We start from the raw sequence: 17,263 nt of genomic DNA on the forward strand, positions 1-17,263 counted from the left end.
CAATCTATGACAAAGGAGGCATAATATACAATAGGGAAAAGACAACTTCTTCAATAAGTGGTGCTGGGGAAATGGACAGCTACATGTAAAAGAATGAAATTAGAACATTTTCTCACACCATATACAAAAATAAACTCAAAATGGATTAGAGATCTAAATGTAAGACCAGAAACCATAAAAATCCTAGAAGAAAACATAGATAGAACATTCTTTGATATAAATCATAGTAATATTTCTTTGGATCTTCTCCTCAGGCAAGGGAAACAATAGCAAAAATAATCAGAAGGGACTACATCAAACTAAAAAGCTTTTGCACAGTGAAAAAAACTATCAACAAAACAAAAAGGCCGCCCACTCAATGGGAGAAGATATTTGCAAGTGATATATCAAATAAGGAGTTAATATCCAAAATATACAGAGAACTCATACAACTCAATGTTAAAAAAACAAACAATCCAATTAAAAAATGGGCAGAGAACTTGAATAGATATTTTTCCAAAGAGAACATGCAGATGGCCAACAGGCACATGAAGAGATGCTGGACATCATTATTACCAGGGAAATGTAAATCAAAACCACAATGAGGTATCACCTCTCACCTATCAGAATGGCTATAATGAAGACAACGACAAATAACAAGTGTTGGCAAAGAGGTGAAGAAAAGAGAAACCCTGTGCACTGTTGGTGAAATTTTAAATTGGTGTAGCCACTATGGAAAACAGTATGGAGATTCCTCAAAAAATTAAAAATAGAATGACGATATGATTCAACAATTCCACTCTTGGGTATTTATCGGAAGAAAACAAAAACGCTAATTTCAGAAGATATATGCACCCCTGTTCACTGCAGCATTATTTACAATAGCCAAGGTATGGAAGTAACCTAAGTGCCCATCAACAGATGAATGGATAAAGATGATGTGGTATATAAATATACACAGTTGTAAAAATTTTGCTACTTGTGACAACATGGATGGATCTAGAGGGTATTATACTAAGGTATTATACTAGAGGGTATTATACTTATTATACTGAAATAAGTCAGACAAGAAAGTCAAATACTATATGAAGTCACTTATATGTAGCATCTGAAAAAACAAAACAAATAAACAAGCATAACCAAACAGAAACAGAGTCATAGATACAGAGAACAAACAGGTGACTCCCAGAGGGGAAGTGGGTAGGAAGGGAAGAGAAATAAGTGAGGGAGATTAATAGGTATAACCACCAATTACAAAATAGATAAGTTATGGATATGGAATGTACAGTGTAGGGAATACAGTCAATAATTATGTAATATCTTTGTATGGTGACTGATGGTAACTAGCCTTATCACATTTATCATTTTGAAACAGACAGAAATATCAAATCATTATGTTGTGCACCAGGAACTAACATAGTTTGTCTGTCAATTATATTTCAAAAGCAAGCCAACAAACAAACTTACAGAAAAAGAGATCAGATTTGTTGTTACTAGGGACAGGGAGAGGAGGAGGGGAAACTGGATGAAGGTGGTCAAAAGATACAAACTTCCATTTGTAAGATAAATAAATACTAGCAATGTAACATATAACATGATTAATATAATTAACACTACTGAACATTATATACAAATGTTAAGAGAGTAAATCCTAAGAGTTCTCATCACAAGGAAAAAAATTCTTTTTCTATTTCTTTAATGTTATATCTACATGAGTTGATAGATGTTCACTAAACTTATTGTGGTCATCACTTCATGATGTATTAAGTCAAATCTTTATGCTATATACCTTACACTTATACAATGCTGTATGTCAGTTATATCTCAATAGAGCTGGAAGAAAAAAATAGAAGTTAAAAAAATATATATATCTTGGAGATACTTTCATATAGCATTTAAATAACTTTATCTATGCTATATTTTCTAAAGGTGTGTCTATTTTATTTACAAGTTTATTACTGATAAATATTTAAGCTGTGAAAGAGAAATTTCAGTTTTTTATTCTTCAGTTATGTTGCAGTAAATGTTTAAGTTCTACTCCAGTATGTATATTATTAAATATCTCCAGTATTTGATCAATAGTTGTCTTCATGTAGGAGTCAGTGATTTAGGGCTTTGGTTCAGCAAGTTACAATTTTGGGTTCCTTAGGCTGAGTCCCAGTAGAAAACCAGTATAACCCAGAAAACACTTTACTTCAGACAAAAGAAACTAAGATAATGTCCTTTCTTAGAGCAAAAGCTGAGACAAAGGTAGAATCTGATAATGCCCACCTACTGCTTCTCTGTTGCAGATGGAGGTGGGGACATGTAGCAATGATGAAGAAAATTTTAATCTACTCAGCTTCTGGGAACCAGAGACTGACTTCCATTGCACACTCTAGGACATCAGAAAAAAGAAATAATTATGGTTTCCTTTCAGAGAAACTTGTAGGGAGTAAAAGCCAAGAGGAGGAATAGTTTACTGGGCAAACACCAATACCTACTGAGCAGCTACTCCACATTGAGATATGGAGAAAGAAAAACAATCAGAAGACAGAGTGCCTGTCCTTAAGTTTGCTTTTGTGTTAAGGAAACCGAAAGTCCATTTTAAAGAAGACTAAACACATTTATGTAATATTAGGTACCACCTTGCAGGGGAGAATGACAAGAAATTAAAGTGTAAGACCTTGCTGAGAGAAACAGTGTTGAGAAGTGAACAAATTCTGGCCCTCCCCTCTGAAAGCCTGGGAAAGTTGAGGATTGTGAAGCTTCAAATGCCACAGAAGGTGGGGGGAGGTATGGGGTTAAACTAGAAGGGACTGGTAGAAAGACTCTTCCTTTGCAGTAATAAGAACTGATCCCCTACATAAGCGTCCTATACATCTGGACGACTTCCCCTTCCTCCCCAACCGCAGGAGACAAGTTTATTTTCTGTGAAATTTGAACCAAGGCCTCAAGGACAGTTACTTGGCAGAGAAGTGGACAAGATGAGACTTGGACAAGATGAGGTTCCAAAGTGAATGGGTGGGGGGGGGTGGGGGAGGGTGGGGTATAAAGAAAACTCTGCTTCCTAAAGCACAAGACTATAGCACCCTTTCCCCAACCCAGCTCCCAGAATAATGGCAACTAGCCTTACACTCCTCTTCCAACCATTCTCATTCCTAGGCAGGAGGCTGAAGAAATCCTCTCTGGAAAATAAAAATTAATAGCTATCCCCCCAAAAAGAAAATCTACAATACTGATATTTTTCAGTTCAACAACAATAACACTAGCTCACCAGCTAATCACTAAACAGGGGCACCAAAAAACAAGCCTGTTCAATCAGCTTTTTAATGCCTCATTCTCAAATATGAAAAAAACAGTTAATTATCACTAAACATTTAAGGAACATCTCCAAAAAGAAAGACAAAACATCAGAACAGAGGGGGAAGAAAGGAAATCAAAAGAAACAAAGACAATATAGAAAATAGAAGAAAAAATTTTAAAAAGCAAAATGCTGTGTAATATTCTCAAAGATGAAATGATATTATATCTACAAAACAAACGTGGTAAGAAAAGGAACAAAGAGAATAAGAAAAAAAGACTTAGAAATTAAAAACATGAGAGCTGAAATTAAAAACAGAAGAGTTGGAAGAGACTAACTAATTGAGATTGAAAAAGAAGGGTAGAGAGTTCTAGAAGTAAAGTCTCAAAGGAAAAACAGGAAAAATGGAGATTATGTGGCAAATTTGACCATGTAGAAAACTGTACTAAGAGACTCTTGGAAATGTGAAAAGAATTAAAGATAGATATATAGAAAATTGAGAAAATGAAAAACACTGAAGCAATTATTAACTTCAAAAAACCAAAAGTAACATATAAAATGAAACATAATAATAGCACATTGTGGGGAGAGTATAGCTCAACAGTTAGAGTGCATGCTTAGCATGCACGAGGCCCTGGGTTCACTCCCCAGTACCTCTATTTAATAAACAAACAAAACCTAATTATCCCCCCCAAGATAAAAATAGTAGATTACTTGGGTCAGCTGTAAACAATATTTATACAGTCTTGACAACACGAAAACTGAATACTGATTTAATCTAAAGTGATACAATTATATTAGAAGGATTAGGCAAGGAGAAGCCAAGGGAAAAGCATAATAAAAAGTCAAAAGATAATATGTAAAATGGAGAAAAGATTTAAGCATGTTATTTTGAAACATAAAGGTAAATACTAGAAGGAACATTTGAGAACGGGCACCTCCAAGGGGCTATATTAGAGTTGGGAAGCAGGTAGGTAGGAAACTATTTGCTATTTTTAGCTTTTTAGTGCTATTTGCTATGTGTATATATTAATTTTTGCATATATTACTTTAATTAACAATTAACCAAAAAAGGCTAACACAAATTATGATATCTTATTTTTAATGGAATATCATATAACCATTGGAAAGGAAGGCGATCATATGCCATATGTATCATATCATATCTACAAGCAAAATGTGTCCCACTGAGTGAAAATGAAAAGCAGGTTATAAAACAGCACTGGGTGTGTATGAAGATATATTTATAAAGCAACGTCTGGGGAGATGTGTAACAAGATTTTAATAGTGGTTATAACTTGGGAGTAGGATGTCTACTTTTTAAACTTTTTTATGCTTTCCATATTGTTTTATTCTGTTTTCAGTGAGCATGCTTTATCATCATTATCAGAAGAACCAAAGAGTTATTTCATTAGGGAGAACTGTTAGCCTTAATAAACTGAGATATAAGTACCAGTGAAGGTTGACAGGGCGTGGGGAATAAAATAGGAGGAGATCCTTAAAAGAGTCTAGGTAAGAACTTAAGGAGAGTAAAGAACATGACTGGCAGAAAATAAATTAAATCCCTGGTACATACAGTGGCAAATACATAAATATAATCACAGGACTGATTAATTCAAGACCTTAATGATCTAGAAATTATATGGTCCATTTGATCGTGTAGAAGACTGTACCAGAAGACTGTTGGAGGTGTGGGAAGAATTAAAGACAGGTATACGGAAAATTAAGCAAAAGAAAACCAATGAGGTAATTATTAACTCCAAAAAACCATTAGTGGCATGGAACAAAAATAATCACTCCGAGCATAGAAACAACTTAGGAAATTATCTGTTCACAAGTAATGAATGAAAGTAAGAGTGGATCTCTTACCTGTTTCAGGGCAGGGGAACATGGGATCAGCTCTCCAATTCTGTTTATCCCAGCATTGATTTTCTTCTTTCTATGCCTCTCCACTAGACAAAAGAGAAAAACCATTTATCAAACCTTACAGTACTACTGCCAACGTGCCTCATTCTTCCTGGGTAAAGAAATTTTAGGTAAAAAAATCCCTAAGAAAGTCTTATCAAGCAGTATCTACTGAATACAAACAGCTACAATAAGATCTCTAAGAATGTCATACTCAAAGTCTAGTGTTATGGAAATGGATTTAAGCCATACTTTTATTAGGATTTTTTAAATGGGACCTATAATAATTAAATTCAAATTATAAACAAAAATTTCTAATATTATATTGTTAGGCCATTATTATATTTAAAGTAATTATTAGAGACTTGAATAATAACTAAATTTCAAGAACTCACTAACAAGTTATGTTACTAGAAAGCTGCTTCTTTATATACCTTTCTAGACAGATTAAAAAACCTTAAAACACCTTCTAGGCTATGACCAGAAGGCATTTTTGGAATAGTAACAGCTATTAGTTGTGACTTAAATAGGGGGTCTGGGCTATTCATTTTGGCCATGTCTGATTTTCCCATCTAAGAAACTGGGACAACTGACAACTTCTCAATTAAATGAGAAATGTTCCAAGCTTGTGTGTGACAATTTAAAAGGTTGTGTGAAAGGGGCAAAAAGATACAATAAATGATCTAAATAGTTTCTATAATACACTGTAAACAGAAAAATTAGTCTTGGCTATTTTCTGTTAGTTTTCTAAAATCTTCTTTTTTAACAAAGGATTTTAGTGCTTCTAAGAGGATGAGTTTTCAGACTGTAGCATAAGTAGGTTTTGTTTTGTAAAATATATACTTTTTACTTCATAATCTAGCAGTAAGGACATCCTTTTTGATGACATTGATTTACTCCCTCTTAATAAATTACTATCAGGTCATATTTATGGCCCCCTGTGACATTCGATTCCAATCATAAAATTTAGTTCACATGGCCAAAAAATTAGAGTTATTTATATGGCCAAAAAAACAAAAAACAAAAGAACCCCAAAGCAATAAAGTATAGCTCACTTTTCTTCTCAATTCTCTAACAATAGTATTTGTTGTTATCTAAGAGCCGATTTTTTAGTGCATGTAGGTTAAAAAACAGTAACAACATTAATACTCTATCCACAGTGATGAAGGGGAATTCAAAGGCAGAAACTCTCTGGAAAATAGCAATATCCCACCAGTATTCAACATATCTTTCCACAGATTTAAAAAAAAAATCCAAAGGGTCCTTCCCTTAGTGAAGGGAAGATATTATTTACAGAGTAATAGAAATAAACTCTAAAATTTAACTGAGGACTCCACAGCTTAATTTAAGACTATTCACATTTCAGGTATCTTTAAGATCTACAGCTTGCTGCTCATTTCCTTCCTACTCCTGTAGGTAACCAGTCCCTCTATAATTTCCTCAGAGACATGTACTCTTCATTCTATTCAGGAGAAGTACATCTGGAATTCCTAAGAGGGTGAAATCACTTAAAACACTAGCTCCAGGGTTATATCAATCCTTAAATTATCTGAATAGACAATGAATCAGAAGATGATAAGGAATCTATCCTCATGAGATTTAGGGAGCATTTTGTCAATTAAAAACAATAAAGTACAAACAATTATATATGAAATAAATAAGCTAAAAGGATACGTTGTACCACACAGGGACTACAGCCAATATTTTATAATATCTATAAATGGAATACAACCTTTAAAAATTGTTAATCACTATGTCGTACAGCTGTAACTTACATAATATTATATATCAAGTATACTTCAATTTTTAAAAATGCAAAAAGAAACAATAAGGAACACTTTCTTAAAACATAATGAATAATGGTTCTGTGCTTATAACATAAGAACATAATCAACTGAAGCATAATTTCATTTTGAACGCAACAAATGGAAATAAATAAAATTTAAATTGTTGTTTCTACCTGCATTGTGTGTCTCCCGGTTTTTCTTTCTGAAACAAAAAGTATAGATAAAAGAAACATGAAAATTACAGGAAAAGATTTTACCACTTTATATTTTGAGAACCATTAAAATTAATTTTATGAATTTGTATTTGTTGCATCAATAAGAAGCCATTTGAAGAAAAATTTTCTTAATACATATTATGGTATAAAAATCTAACTGCAGATACAGCAATATAAATTTTGAATCCACAATTTCTAAAAATAACTACAATTCTCTATTTTTCCATACCCATCAGCTGGGAAGTAAGTCAATCATTAAAAACCTTACCTATGTGGAAAATGTAATTAAGGAGCTAGTCAGCTCTCAAAGTGATGTGGCAAGTACTGCTGACTTGAACAACATGGGTTTGAACTACATGAGTCTACTTACGGAGTTTTTTCAATAGTAAACACTACAGTATTACAGGATCCACAGTTGGTGGATATGGAGGAACCATGGGTAGGAGGGTCGACTACAAATTACACATGATATTCCACTGTTTGGAGGTAGGTGCCCCTAACTACAGTGTTGTTCAAGGGTCAACTGCAGATGATTTCTGATGTTTGCTCTGGCATCTGGCCAGGGGTAGGGATGAGTGTGTATAGGAACCTCATAATCCCCAGGGAGGGAGGCGTGGCAGCCACCAGCACCTATGCACTAACAATTGGCATCTGAGCCATCCTTTGCATTCTTGTACCTGAGATTTTCCAAACACTTACATTTTCTTAAAAGCTAATCTACTAAAAATACCGATTTTCCCATTTATGTACAATAACTCAATACATTAGCATTCTCTAATAGCTATTTGATAAGGAAAGAGAATAGTGATTTTAATATTTTAAAATGGAGGCATTGGCCATGCAATTCTAAGCAGAAACACTGCCCAAAATGCGAGAAATTCTCAAGGATATATTATATAAAGAACCAGAATTAACATTGTAATGTGCATACTGTGATGTGCACATTGGCATTAATGGTTTGTAATGTCACAAAAATGTCTATTCAGACTGGCTTCAGCCTAAATGAACTTAGCATCTACCACAAAGACTAATATTGAATGCAAGTGAAAACTTCAGGAGAAACAAAACATTTAGTGTGCATTAGGTATCATATTATTTTAACTACTGATAGTCATATGACTTGCTATACTGCTAGTAGAATTAAAAGGACAGGTAAATTTTAATTACATACTCCCTTTCAGTAAATCTATTTATATTTATCCACATCTGTTTTTGAAGAGTAATGGTTTTCTAGGCATCTCAGTGAAAGTTCCCTAAGAACTACCTGTTTAGTGAAATGGGGACTCACTCAGTTTCTTATCTGCCAAAACAACATTGTTTTTGGACTGTGTCTTCATACCTGTGCTGCTTTTTTGTAGGAGTCTCATTTTCTGTCATTTCTGGCATGGTTACAGTGATAGGAACCTGCAAGGTAGGGAAAGACATATCAGAAAGTTTAAAGTCATTCTAGTATCTTAAAGAAATGGATTAATAGCAACTTGAGTATCAAGATGCTAGAAAAATAAAAGTGATACTGTGAAAAAGCACTATACTATGTGGTATGGATAGAAGAAAGTATAAGAAAACAGGACAAGAAATATAACTAGCAGATGGAGAACATGATGAATGTCAAATGTGACGTATAGCCAGAAAGTGCTTGAGAAGATTGGAGGAGAGAAAGATCATTATAGGCTTGGAAATCAAGAAAAGCCTAAAGAGGGTGTAGGTTTGAGCAAGACCTGGAAAGACAGGTAAAACATACTTGAGCTGGGAGAGTATATTCTTTAATCATGATACTGTTTGTTCGTGACACAAAATTTAAAACAATGATCCTCCTCTCTGTACACAGAAAAAATAAAAGTGACACGTGCACAAACATGTCATATTCCATACATGGAGGCATTCATTCATTCACTCATTCATTCCCTCATTCGCTAGGCTTCCTTTAAACTGTTAGAAGTCTTAAACATTATCTTTGGAGAATCATTAGAATCTGAGTTTGAGAATGAAAATTCTATTTCTATTTAAAATATCATGATAGTAAAGCATGTATGCACTACAGGGAAATATACACTGATGCCAGAAAAGCCTGAAAGCAAATACATTAAAATAGTAATCATATTTAAATAAGGTCAGGAATATTATAAGTGACCTCTTTTCCTTTTCTGCTTTGCAAAAATTTTGTAATGACAATTTTAATGCTTGGGATTAAATCCCAGGGCTTGACAGCCTTTCAAAAGAGGTCTGTCCAGGTGGGATGCCTGCTCTGATACACCCAAGGAGGTGCAGGTGTATGTTCCCATTTTCTCTCTAAGAGAAAAAGAAGGCAACAAGTATGGAAGTGAAGTCAGCGTGAGTTCAAAATCCAGTTCTGCCTTTTCCTAGCTGTGAGGTCCTGGGCAAGCCTTGTAACCTCTTGGAATCTCGGCTGTGTCATCTATAAAACGGATCATAATCCCAGGATCTAGATCATAGGGTTGTTTTGAGAAAGGAATGAAATAATGCAGGGAGAGCACAGCAGCCTGGCGCCTCGCAGGGGTAAGAATTCAGTCAACATCAGCCATGAATAGTGAGGAGGTATTTCAGGTATGGCTTTAGCTCTAGAAAGGAGGGGAAGGGTCCTGGGAAAGAAGCAGAAGTAGATGCAGATAAGGTCCCGACTGGAGCAGACTGAGGAGAAATGAGTGCTCTTAATCCACTTCCAGCAGCTAATTCCACCTTCTCCGTAACGTTTATGAAGTCCCATAGGAGTTCACATTAGCTAACCATATACTGATAATGTGGGACACGTGAGTAAATAAATCAATCCCTGTCCTCTTTCTCACCCACAGGCTTGCAGAATTTCTTCACTTTTGACTCCTGGTTTCCAACGCCTCCCGTTTCTGATCCAAATCTATCATCTTCTGCCAGAAGATGGTCTATAAGTTATGTCTTCTTCTTACTACACAAGAGAAAAATCAGTAAATGTTTATAGGTTTCCATTAGCAGCATGTGAAACAAGGACTGGCAACCTTGGCAGGCAAATTTTCCATGGTATGAAGGATGATCCTGAATTCTCCCCACCACCTGAAGGCTGATGAACCTTAGTTGCTTTCAAGTCACTTCCCAGTGGGTAAATGCATGCTCCACCCCCACAAAGAGGTAGTACTGCAGCCATTGGACAGTCTCCAGGGGGCGAGTCTCTCCTTTCTTATGCATGCTCCCTGTCCTTAGGTTTTCCTTGCCCTCTACCTAGCTCTTACTCTAATTGTCCTCAATTCTAAAATTATCTTTCCTTCAATCTCCTACTTCCCCATTCTCTCTTGTGAGAGTGACTGAAAACTTACTCATGGACCTTCCTCTAAGGCACTAGGAAGACAGCTCTCAGATCTGTACACTGTATGTACTCCAAAAAAAAAAAAAAAAAATGCAGATTTGCAGGCTTCATCTCAGACAAATGACAAGTGCTAGGTAATGCCTAGGAATCTGTATTTTCGACAAGACATCTGGGTGATTTTCTTTTTTCTTCCTTTTTTTTTTTTTCAATACAAAAAAAAAGTTTGAGAAACTTAGTTCTACTTTAGGGCAATGTTTCCTAAACATTCTGGATGATAAGAATTACCTGAAGGTACTAGTTAAAAAATACAAATTCTCAGCCCATCCCAGACCCGTTGAGTCAGTCTCTAAGGAAGGAATTCCAGCCTCTAAGGGAGGGGTCTGAAATTCAGTAAGTGCCCCCAGGTGGTTCTCATCAGGTTAATTAGGAAGCACAAGCAGGTATCTTTGGTGAAATTTCAGGCACCTGACTAATAGTCTAATGTAGGAGAGATTGTTTGGGACATGGAAGACAGTTGACCAGATGATTTTACCTACAAACCAGTAACGTCAGATGTGCCTTGTACCCATCTGAGTCAGCATTTGGTCATTAGTAGCACAGTTCCAGTTGTTCCGCTGCAGCACTTTTGAAGGTTTGTGGATTCACGTTACAATTAAGACGCAGTTAAGTAAAAGTTTTAATTTTTTAAACATCTAGAATCTTAAAGTAAATGACACCAGAGGCCTATCACATAAGTGAACACATTTAATAAACTGCACTGGGCTGAAAACCAGTAGTTTACTGAAAGAGGAATGCAAGTGCAAATCAAAATCATCCAGTTTACCAAATGTCCTCCTAAATACCCATCTCAAAAACATTTTTACCAATTCAATTAATCTAATTCAATGCAAAATTATTTCCATGTCCAACTTCTCCAGATAGTAAAATTGCATTCCTAACACTGAAAAAGAACATTTATTGGAATAAAGAACTATGTAATACTGTCATAAATCCTTGTCCAGTTATTAATTAACCTACTAATAATAAAATGGCACTTTTAATACAATATTTATATAACTAAATATGAAAATACCTTTTAAGGTGTCATGAATTTTTAAAGAAAATTGTCAAAATATTATATTAGTAATCTATAAATTACTTTTCATGGTAAGAAAGAATTATTTCTGAAATAAGTCAAACTCAGTGGTTCTCAAAGTGTGATCTTCAGATCACTTGCATCAAAATCACATCTTTTAAAATGTTTTTTCTCCTTGAGGTAAAGCTTCCATGTAAGTAAAATGCACAAATTTTAGTGTAACATTCAATGGGTTTTGACAAATGCATACACCTGTGTGACCTAACCCCTATCAAGGTACAGGATGCTATTATCATCAGAGAAGTTCTTTGACAACCCTTTCCAACCAATCCCTTCCCCTGTTCTCACAGAGGCAGCCAGTATTCTCTCCACCAGAGAACTTTATAATGTACTAATTGAGAATTCTACTGCGTCGAGCTTTTTATTCAGCATGTTTTTGAAATTCATGTTGTAGTTGGTTCTTTTTTTACTTCTGAGTATGAATAACTGTGTGTGAGTTTAAAACACAGTTTATTTATTTTTCTGTTGATGGATACCTGGACTGTTTCCATGTTTTGGTTACTATGAGTAAAGCTGCTACCGAAGAACTTTGTTGTATACAAACAATAAATGCTGGAAAGGGTGTGGAGAAAAGGGAACCCTCCTACACTGTTGGAGGGAATGTAGTTTGGTGCAGCCACTATGGAGGACAGTATGGAGGTTCCTTAAAAAACTAAAAATAGAGTTCCCGTATGTTCCAGCAATCCCTTTCCTGGGCATATATCTGGAGAAAACTCCAAATCGAAAAGACACACATACCCCAATGTTTATAGCAGCACAATTTACAGTAGGCAAGACAAGGAAGCAACCCAAATGTCTATGGACAGATGATTGGATAAAGAAGTTGTGGTGTACAGATACAATGGAATACTACTCAGCCATAAAAAGGAGTGAAATAATGTCATTGGCAGCAACATGGATGGACATAGAGATGATCGTATTAAGTGAAGTAAGTCAGACAGAGAAAGACAAATATCATGTGATTTCACTTATATGTGGAATCTAAAAAAATGAGACAAATGAACTTATTTATAATACAGAAACAGACTCACAGACACAGAAAATGAACTTAGTAACCAAAGGGGAAGGGGGGGGAAGGGATAAATTAGGAATTTGGGATTATCAGATACAAACTACTATATATAAAATAGATAAACAACAAAGTCTAATGATATAGCACAGGGAACTATATATTCAAAGGCTTGTAGTAACCTGTAATAAAAGAGTGTGTGAAAAAGAATACATATATATGTATGATTGAATCACTATGCTGTACAACAGAAACTAACACAACATTGTAAATCAACTAGACTTCAATTAAAAAAAAAAAGAACGTTGTTGTTTAAGTCTTTTTTGTGGATATAGTCTTTCATTTCTCTCAGGTAAATACCTAGGAGTGGAACTGCTTATCAACTGCAGTTTCACTGCAAGGTATTGATCCAAGAGAAATGAAAAACTGTATCTACAAAAAGACTTATGTAAAGAACATTTATCACACTTTCCTGAGAGTGATAGTGCCATTTTGCACTTCCATCCACAATGGTGGAAGAGTTCTGGTTGCTGCACAGCCTCACCAACACTGGGCTTTTCCTGTCTATTAATTTTAGCCATGCTGGTCGGTATATAGTGGTATTCCATTATAGTTTAATTTGCACTTCCTGGATGACTGATAATACTGAATGCTTTTTTACGTGCATAATAAACCATTTGTAGAACTTCTTTTATCTACTCATTTCTTTTACCAGCTTTTTAATTGGCTTGTATACCTTTTTATTATTAATTTATAGGAAGTCTTTATATATTCTGAGTTATTTATATCTTCTGGATACTTGTCCTTTGAAATATATTTTAAAATACTCTGTCCCATTATGTAGCTTGTCTATGCATTCTCTCAATTGTGTCTTTTGGTGAACAAAATTTCTTGATGAAGTATAACATCAATTTTTCTTATCAAATTTTTCTTCTATGATCATTTCTTTTTGTATCTCGTCCAAAATACCCTTACCAATCCTCAAGATATTCTCCCATCATTGCTTCTAGAAGATTTATAATTATAAATTAATTAATCATTATATTTAGGTCAATGATCCATATTATTTATGGCATGAGGAAGGGGTCAAAGTTCTTTTTTTCACCCATATGGACATTTAGTTGTTTCAACACCATTTGTTGAAAAGATGTCCTTTCTTCAGTGATATTTTTGTTAAAAATCAAATATCCATATAAGTGCAATTCCATTTCTAGGCTCTCTATTCTATTGCTCTCTATTCCAATCTGTCCTTACAGTATTGCCACACAGTCTTGATTAAGCATGTGTTTATTTATTTTATTTTTTATTTTTCCCTTAATGGAGGCACGGAGGATTGAACCCAGGACCTTGTGCATGCCAAGTAAGCACTCTACCACTAAGCTATACTTCCACCCCCACAATATGTTTAAAATACAGATTCCTATACTCCACCCCAGACCTACTGAATCAAAAACATGAGAGGGAGTGTGCCAGGAATATGCAGTTCTAACAAGCTGCCTAGTTAATTCTCATATACCCCGAAGTCTGAGAAATATTACATCACTTTAACACTCCTTCTTCTAAAACTGATATAAATTGATGAGCTCACAAAGTAGGGTTCACATGGAAAGACCAGTGAACTTGGAAATAGGAAACCCGAACTCTACCTCTAAACTTGCTACTCAATACCTAGATTTCATTTTATTTACCATAACCTAGGGCCTAAGTTTCTTCATATGTAAAGCAAGAGGGTAGGTCTAGACTCAACCATTCAAGTATGGATTGAGTACTTACACTGCCTAGGAATTGCAGAAATAAGGATGAATACAGTCTAGAACAGGGCTGTCCAAAAAGACTCTGTTCAATGGAAACGACACTGTCCATGAAGTCACCATTAGTCACAGGCAGCTCTTAAGCATTTGAAACATGGCTAGTGAGATCATGGAATTAGTTTTTTAATTTTATATATTTTAAGTAATTTAAATGGCCACTTTTGCCTAGAGGCTACTGTATTGGACAGCACAGAGAATGGAAAAAATTAGTAAAAAGATGAATTAAAAGACTGGTTAATGCATGTCAACTTCCTGGTTTTGGTACTGTCCTACAGTTATAAAAGATGCCACCTTTGGGGGAAGCTGGGTGAAGAACTCATGGACTCTATACTGTGTATCTCCTTTTGAGTCTGTAATTATTTTAAAATAAAAAGGTTTTAAAAGTGAATTTAAAAATTGGTAACTGCTGGGGAGAGGGTATAGCCCAGTGGTAGAGTGCATGCCTACCATGCATGAGGTCCTGGGTTCAATCTCCAGTATCTCCACCAAAAATATAAATAAATAAACCTAATTACCTCCCCCTTAAAAAAAAAAAAGAAGAACTTCATTCCTTTTTATTAAAAAAAAATTGATAAGTGCTACCTTAGAGATTTATTAATAAATAAACAGGTAAGAACAGAGCATCAAGCATGTTTCTTGTGGGACCCAAAGAAAACTAGGTCTTGGAGACTGTATACAGGATTTTGCCAGGTGGAGACGGACAGGGAAAATGATAGGAAGTAGAAGGAACAGCAGTTGCAAGAGCAGTGAAGTAAGAGCAGTCTGAGGACTGCACCAGGACTACACAAAACACGGGAGGGAGGGAAAGAGACAGGAGGGGAGGGCAGGAAAGGAACTTGGCCCAGACTACAAAGGAATTTTCTGTGCCTAACACATTCATTGTATTCAGATTTTATCTTAAGATCAGTGGGTCTCAAATAGCAATCCACAGAAACTAGCATTGGTCTGAAGTAAAATGAAGCCCGCTGGTCCACAGTAAAATGAAAAAAAGGACAATGCCAGATAGGATACTTACTTTTTTATTGACATACAACTTACATACAATAAGTCACTAACTTAAGTTCATTGCTCCATGCATTTTTATATATGAATACTCCCATGCAACCGCCACTCAGATCAAGATACAGAATATTACCAGCATCTGAAAAGGCTCTTTCGAGGTCCCTGCCACTGAATCCCTTGAAGTTTCTTTTAAAAATATATATTCAAAGAAGAATATATATTTCCAAAGAAGACATACAAATGACAAACAGGTATCTGAAAAGATGCTCAACATCATTAAAACCACAACAAGATCTCACTTCACACCTGTTAGAATGGCCACTATCAAAAAGTCGAAAGATAAGTGTTGGCAAGGATGCGAAGAAAAGGGAATCCTTGTACACTGTTGGTGGAAACATAAATTGGTTACAGTCATTATGGAAAACAGTATGGAGGTTCCTCAAAAAATTAAAAATAGAACTACCATATGTTCCAGCAACCACACTTCTGGGTATATATCCAAAGGAAATAAAATCACAATCTTGAAAAAATATCTGTACTCTCATTTATTGCAGCATCATTCCCAGTAGCCAAGATATGGAAACAACCTAAGTGTCCATTTACATGAATGTTTGTAGCAGCAATGTCCATAATAGCTAAAGAGTTGGAACAAGCTAAATGTCCATCAAATGATGAATAAATAAAATGGAATAGCCACACAATGGAATATCACTCAGCAATAAAGAGATATAGTACTGATACATGCCACAGCATGGGTGATCCTTGAAAATATTACAGTAAGTGCAATAAGTCTGATCCAGAAGGTCACATACTGTGACCTTTACATATTCCATTTATATGAAATGTCCGTAACAGGCAAATCCATAGAGAAAGAAAGTAGATTGGTGGTTGCCAGGGGCTGAAGAGGATGGGGAATGACTGCCAATGAGGAAGAGGGGCATCTTTTGGGAATGATGAAATGTTCTAAGATGAGATTATGGTGATGGTTGCACAACTCTACAAATATACTAAAAACCACTGAATTACACTTTAACTGGTAAACTTCATGGTATATGAATTATATCTCAATCAAGATCTTCAGGAAAAAAAGAAACTATTTGATAGAAGTTTCTTTGGACAATTTGAAATTCTCTACCCATTCATCTTTTTCATCAGTTGATGAATCAGCTTTCTTTCAGCATACAATTTCAAAATTCTACTTTGCTGCCAATCATTGCCAGTTTCCCTAATATGGGGAAAATGTGAAGCCACCAGAAATAAATACTGGCATTTACTTAAGATTAAACTCAGTCTAACTGTTCAGTGGCAAGTTGTGTTTTCTTCCCACCAGGAGCAAATTAGTGGTAAAGGTTAATTTAATTTGTGTCTTTAGATACAATGAAGAGAAAAACCTAATTTCTTATCATAAAATTTTTAAGTTGGAGTTCAAGTATCCTAAGTGAAAATATTTTATGGCACATTACTGTAACATTGTCCATGGGTTGAGGACAAATCTCTGTATTTAATTGTTTTGCTGCTGTTTAATGCATTCCTAAGTATTTTGCAATTATTTTATATGTTTAAAAAAATGGCTACATAGATATGCAATTTTAAAATGTGTTTTATTTCTTCATATGAGATCTCTACTAAATCCTTAGTCCTCTCCAATCAAAATGACTTAGCCTCCTGAACTAGAACATGATCCATGGAAATTATAACACAACTAAGTTTAAATTCCTGGTCTGGGTCACAGCCATTAAACCACTAGCCCATTTTATATTCTAACAAAAATGATCTCTATTTATTTTAACTGCCTTGCTTTAACAGTTTTTCCTTGTAATAAAAGTAATATATACCTAGAAA

General features: G+C 35.0%; 1 protein-coding gene and 1 non-coding gene across 3 annotated transcripts in view; one reads left to right on the forward strand and one right to left on the reverse strand.

The window, feature by feature from the left end:
* USF3 (upstream transcription factor family member 3) overlaps positions 1-17,263 on the reverse strand; it is a 48,651-nt gene that overhangs the window by 17,419 nt on the left and 13,969 nt on the right. Inside the window, exons 2-5 of one of the 2 annotated variants that reach the window (XM_074363710.1) lie at positions 9,974-10,089; positions 8,509-8,573; positions 7,128-7,156; positions 5,132-5,214 (exon numbers count right to left, since the gene is read on the reverse strand). In XM_074363710.1, coding sequence (XP_074219811.1) covers positions 5,132-5,214; positions 7,128-7,156; positions 8,509-8,555 — 159 coding nt within the window. In that variant the 5' untranslated portion in view covers positions 8,556-8,573; positions 9,974-10,089. The remainder of the gene's footprint in view (positions 1-5,131; positions 5,215-7,127; positions 7,157-8,508; positions 8,574-9,973; positions 10,090-17,263) is intronic. The other variant, XM_074363721.1, reaches the window with a different exon arrangement.
* TRNAG-ACC (transfer RNA glycine (anticodon ACC)) lies at positions 14,830-14,904 on the forward strand. The gene has a single exon. It is a non-coding gene; the product is annotated as a tRNA-Gly (tRNA).

The sequence above is a fragment of the Camelus bactrianus genome, chromosome 1 (assembly GCF_048773025.1).
Source record: "Camelus bactrianus isolate YW-2024 breed Bactrian camel chromosome 1, ASM4877302v1, whole genome shotgun sequence".
Lineage (NCBI taxonomy): Eukaryota > Metazoa > Chordata > Mammalia > Artiodactyla > Camelidae > Camelus > Camelus bactrianus.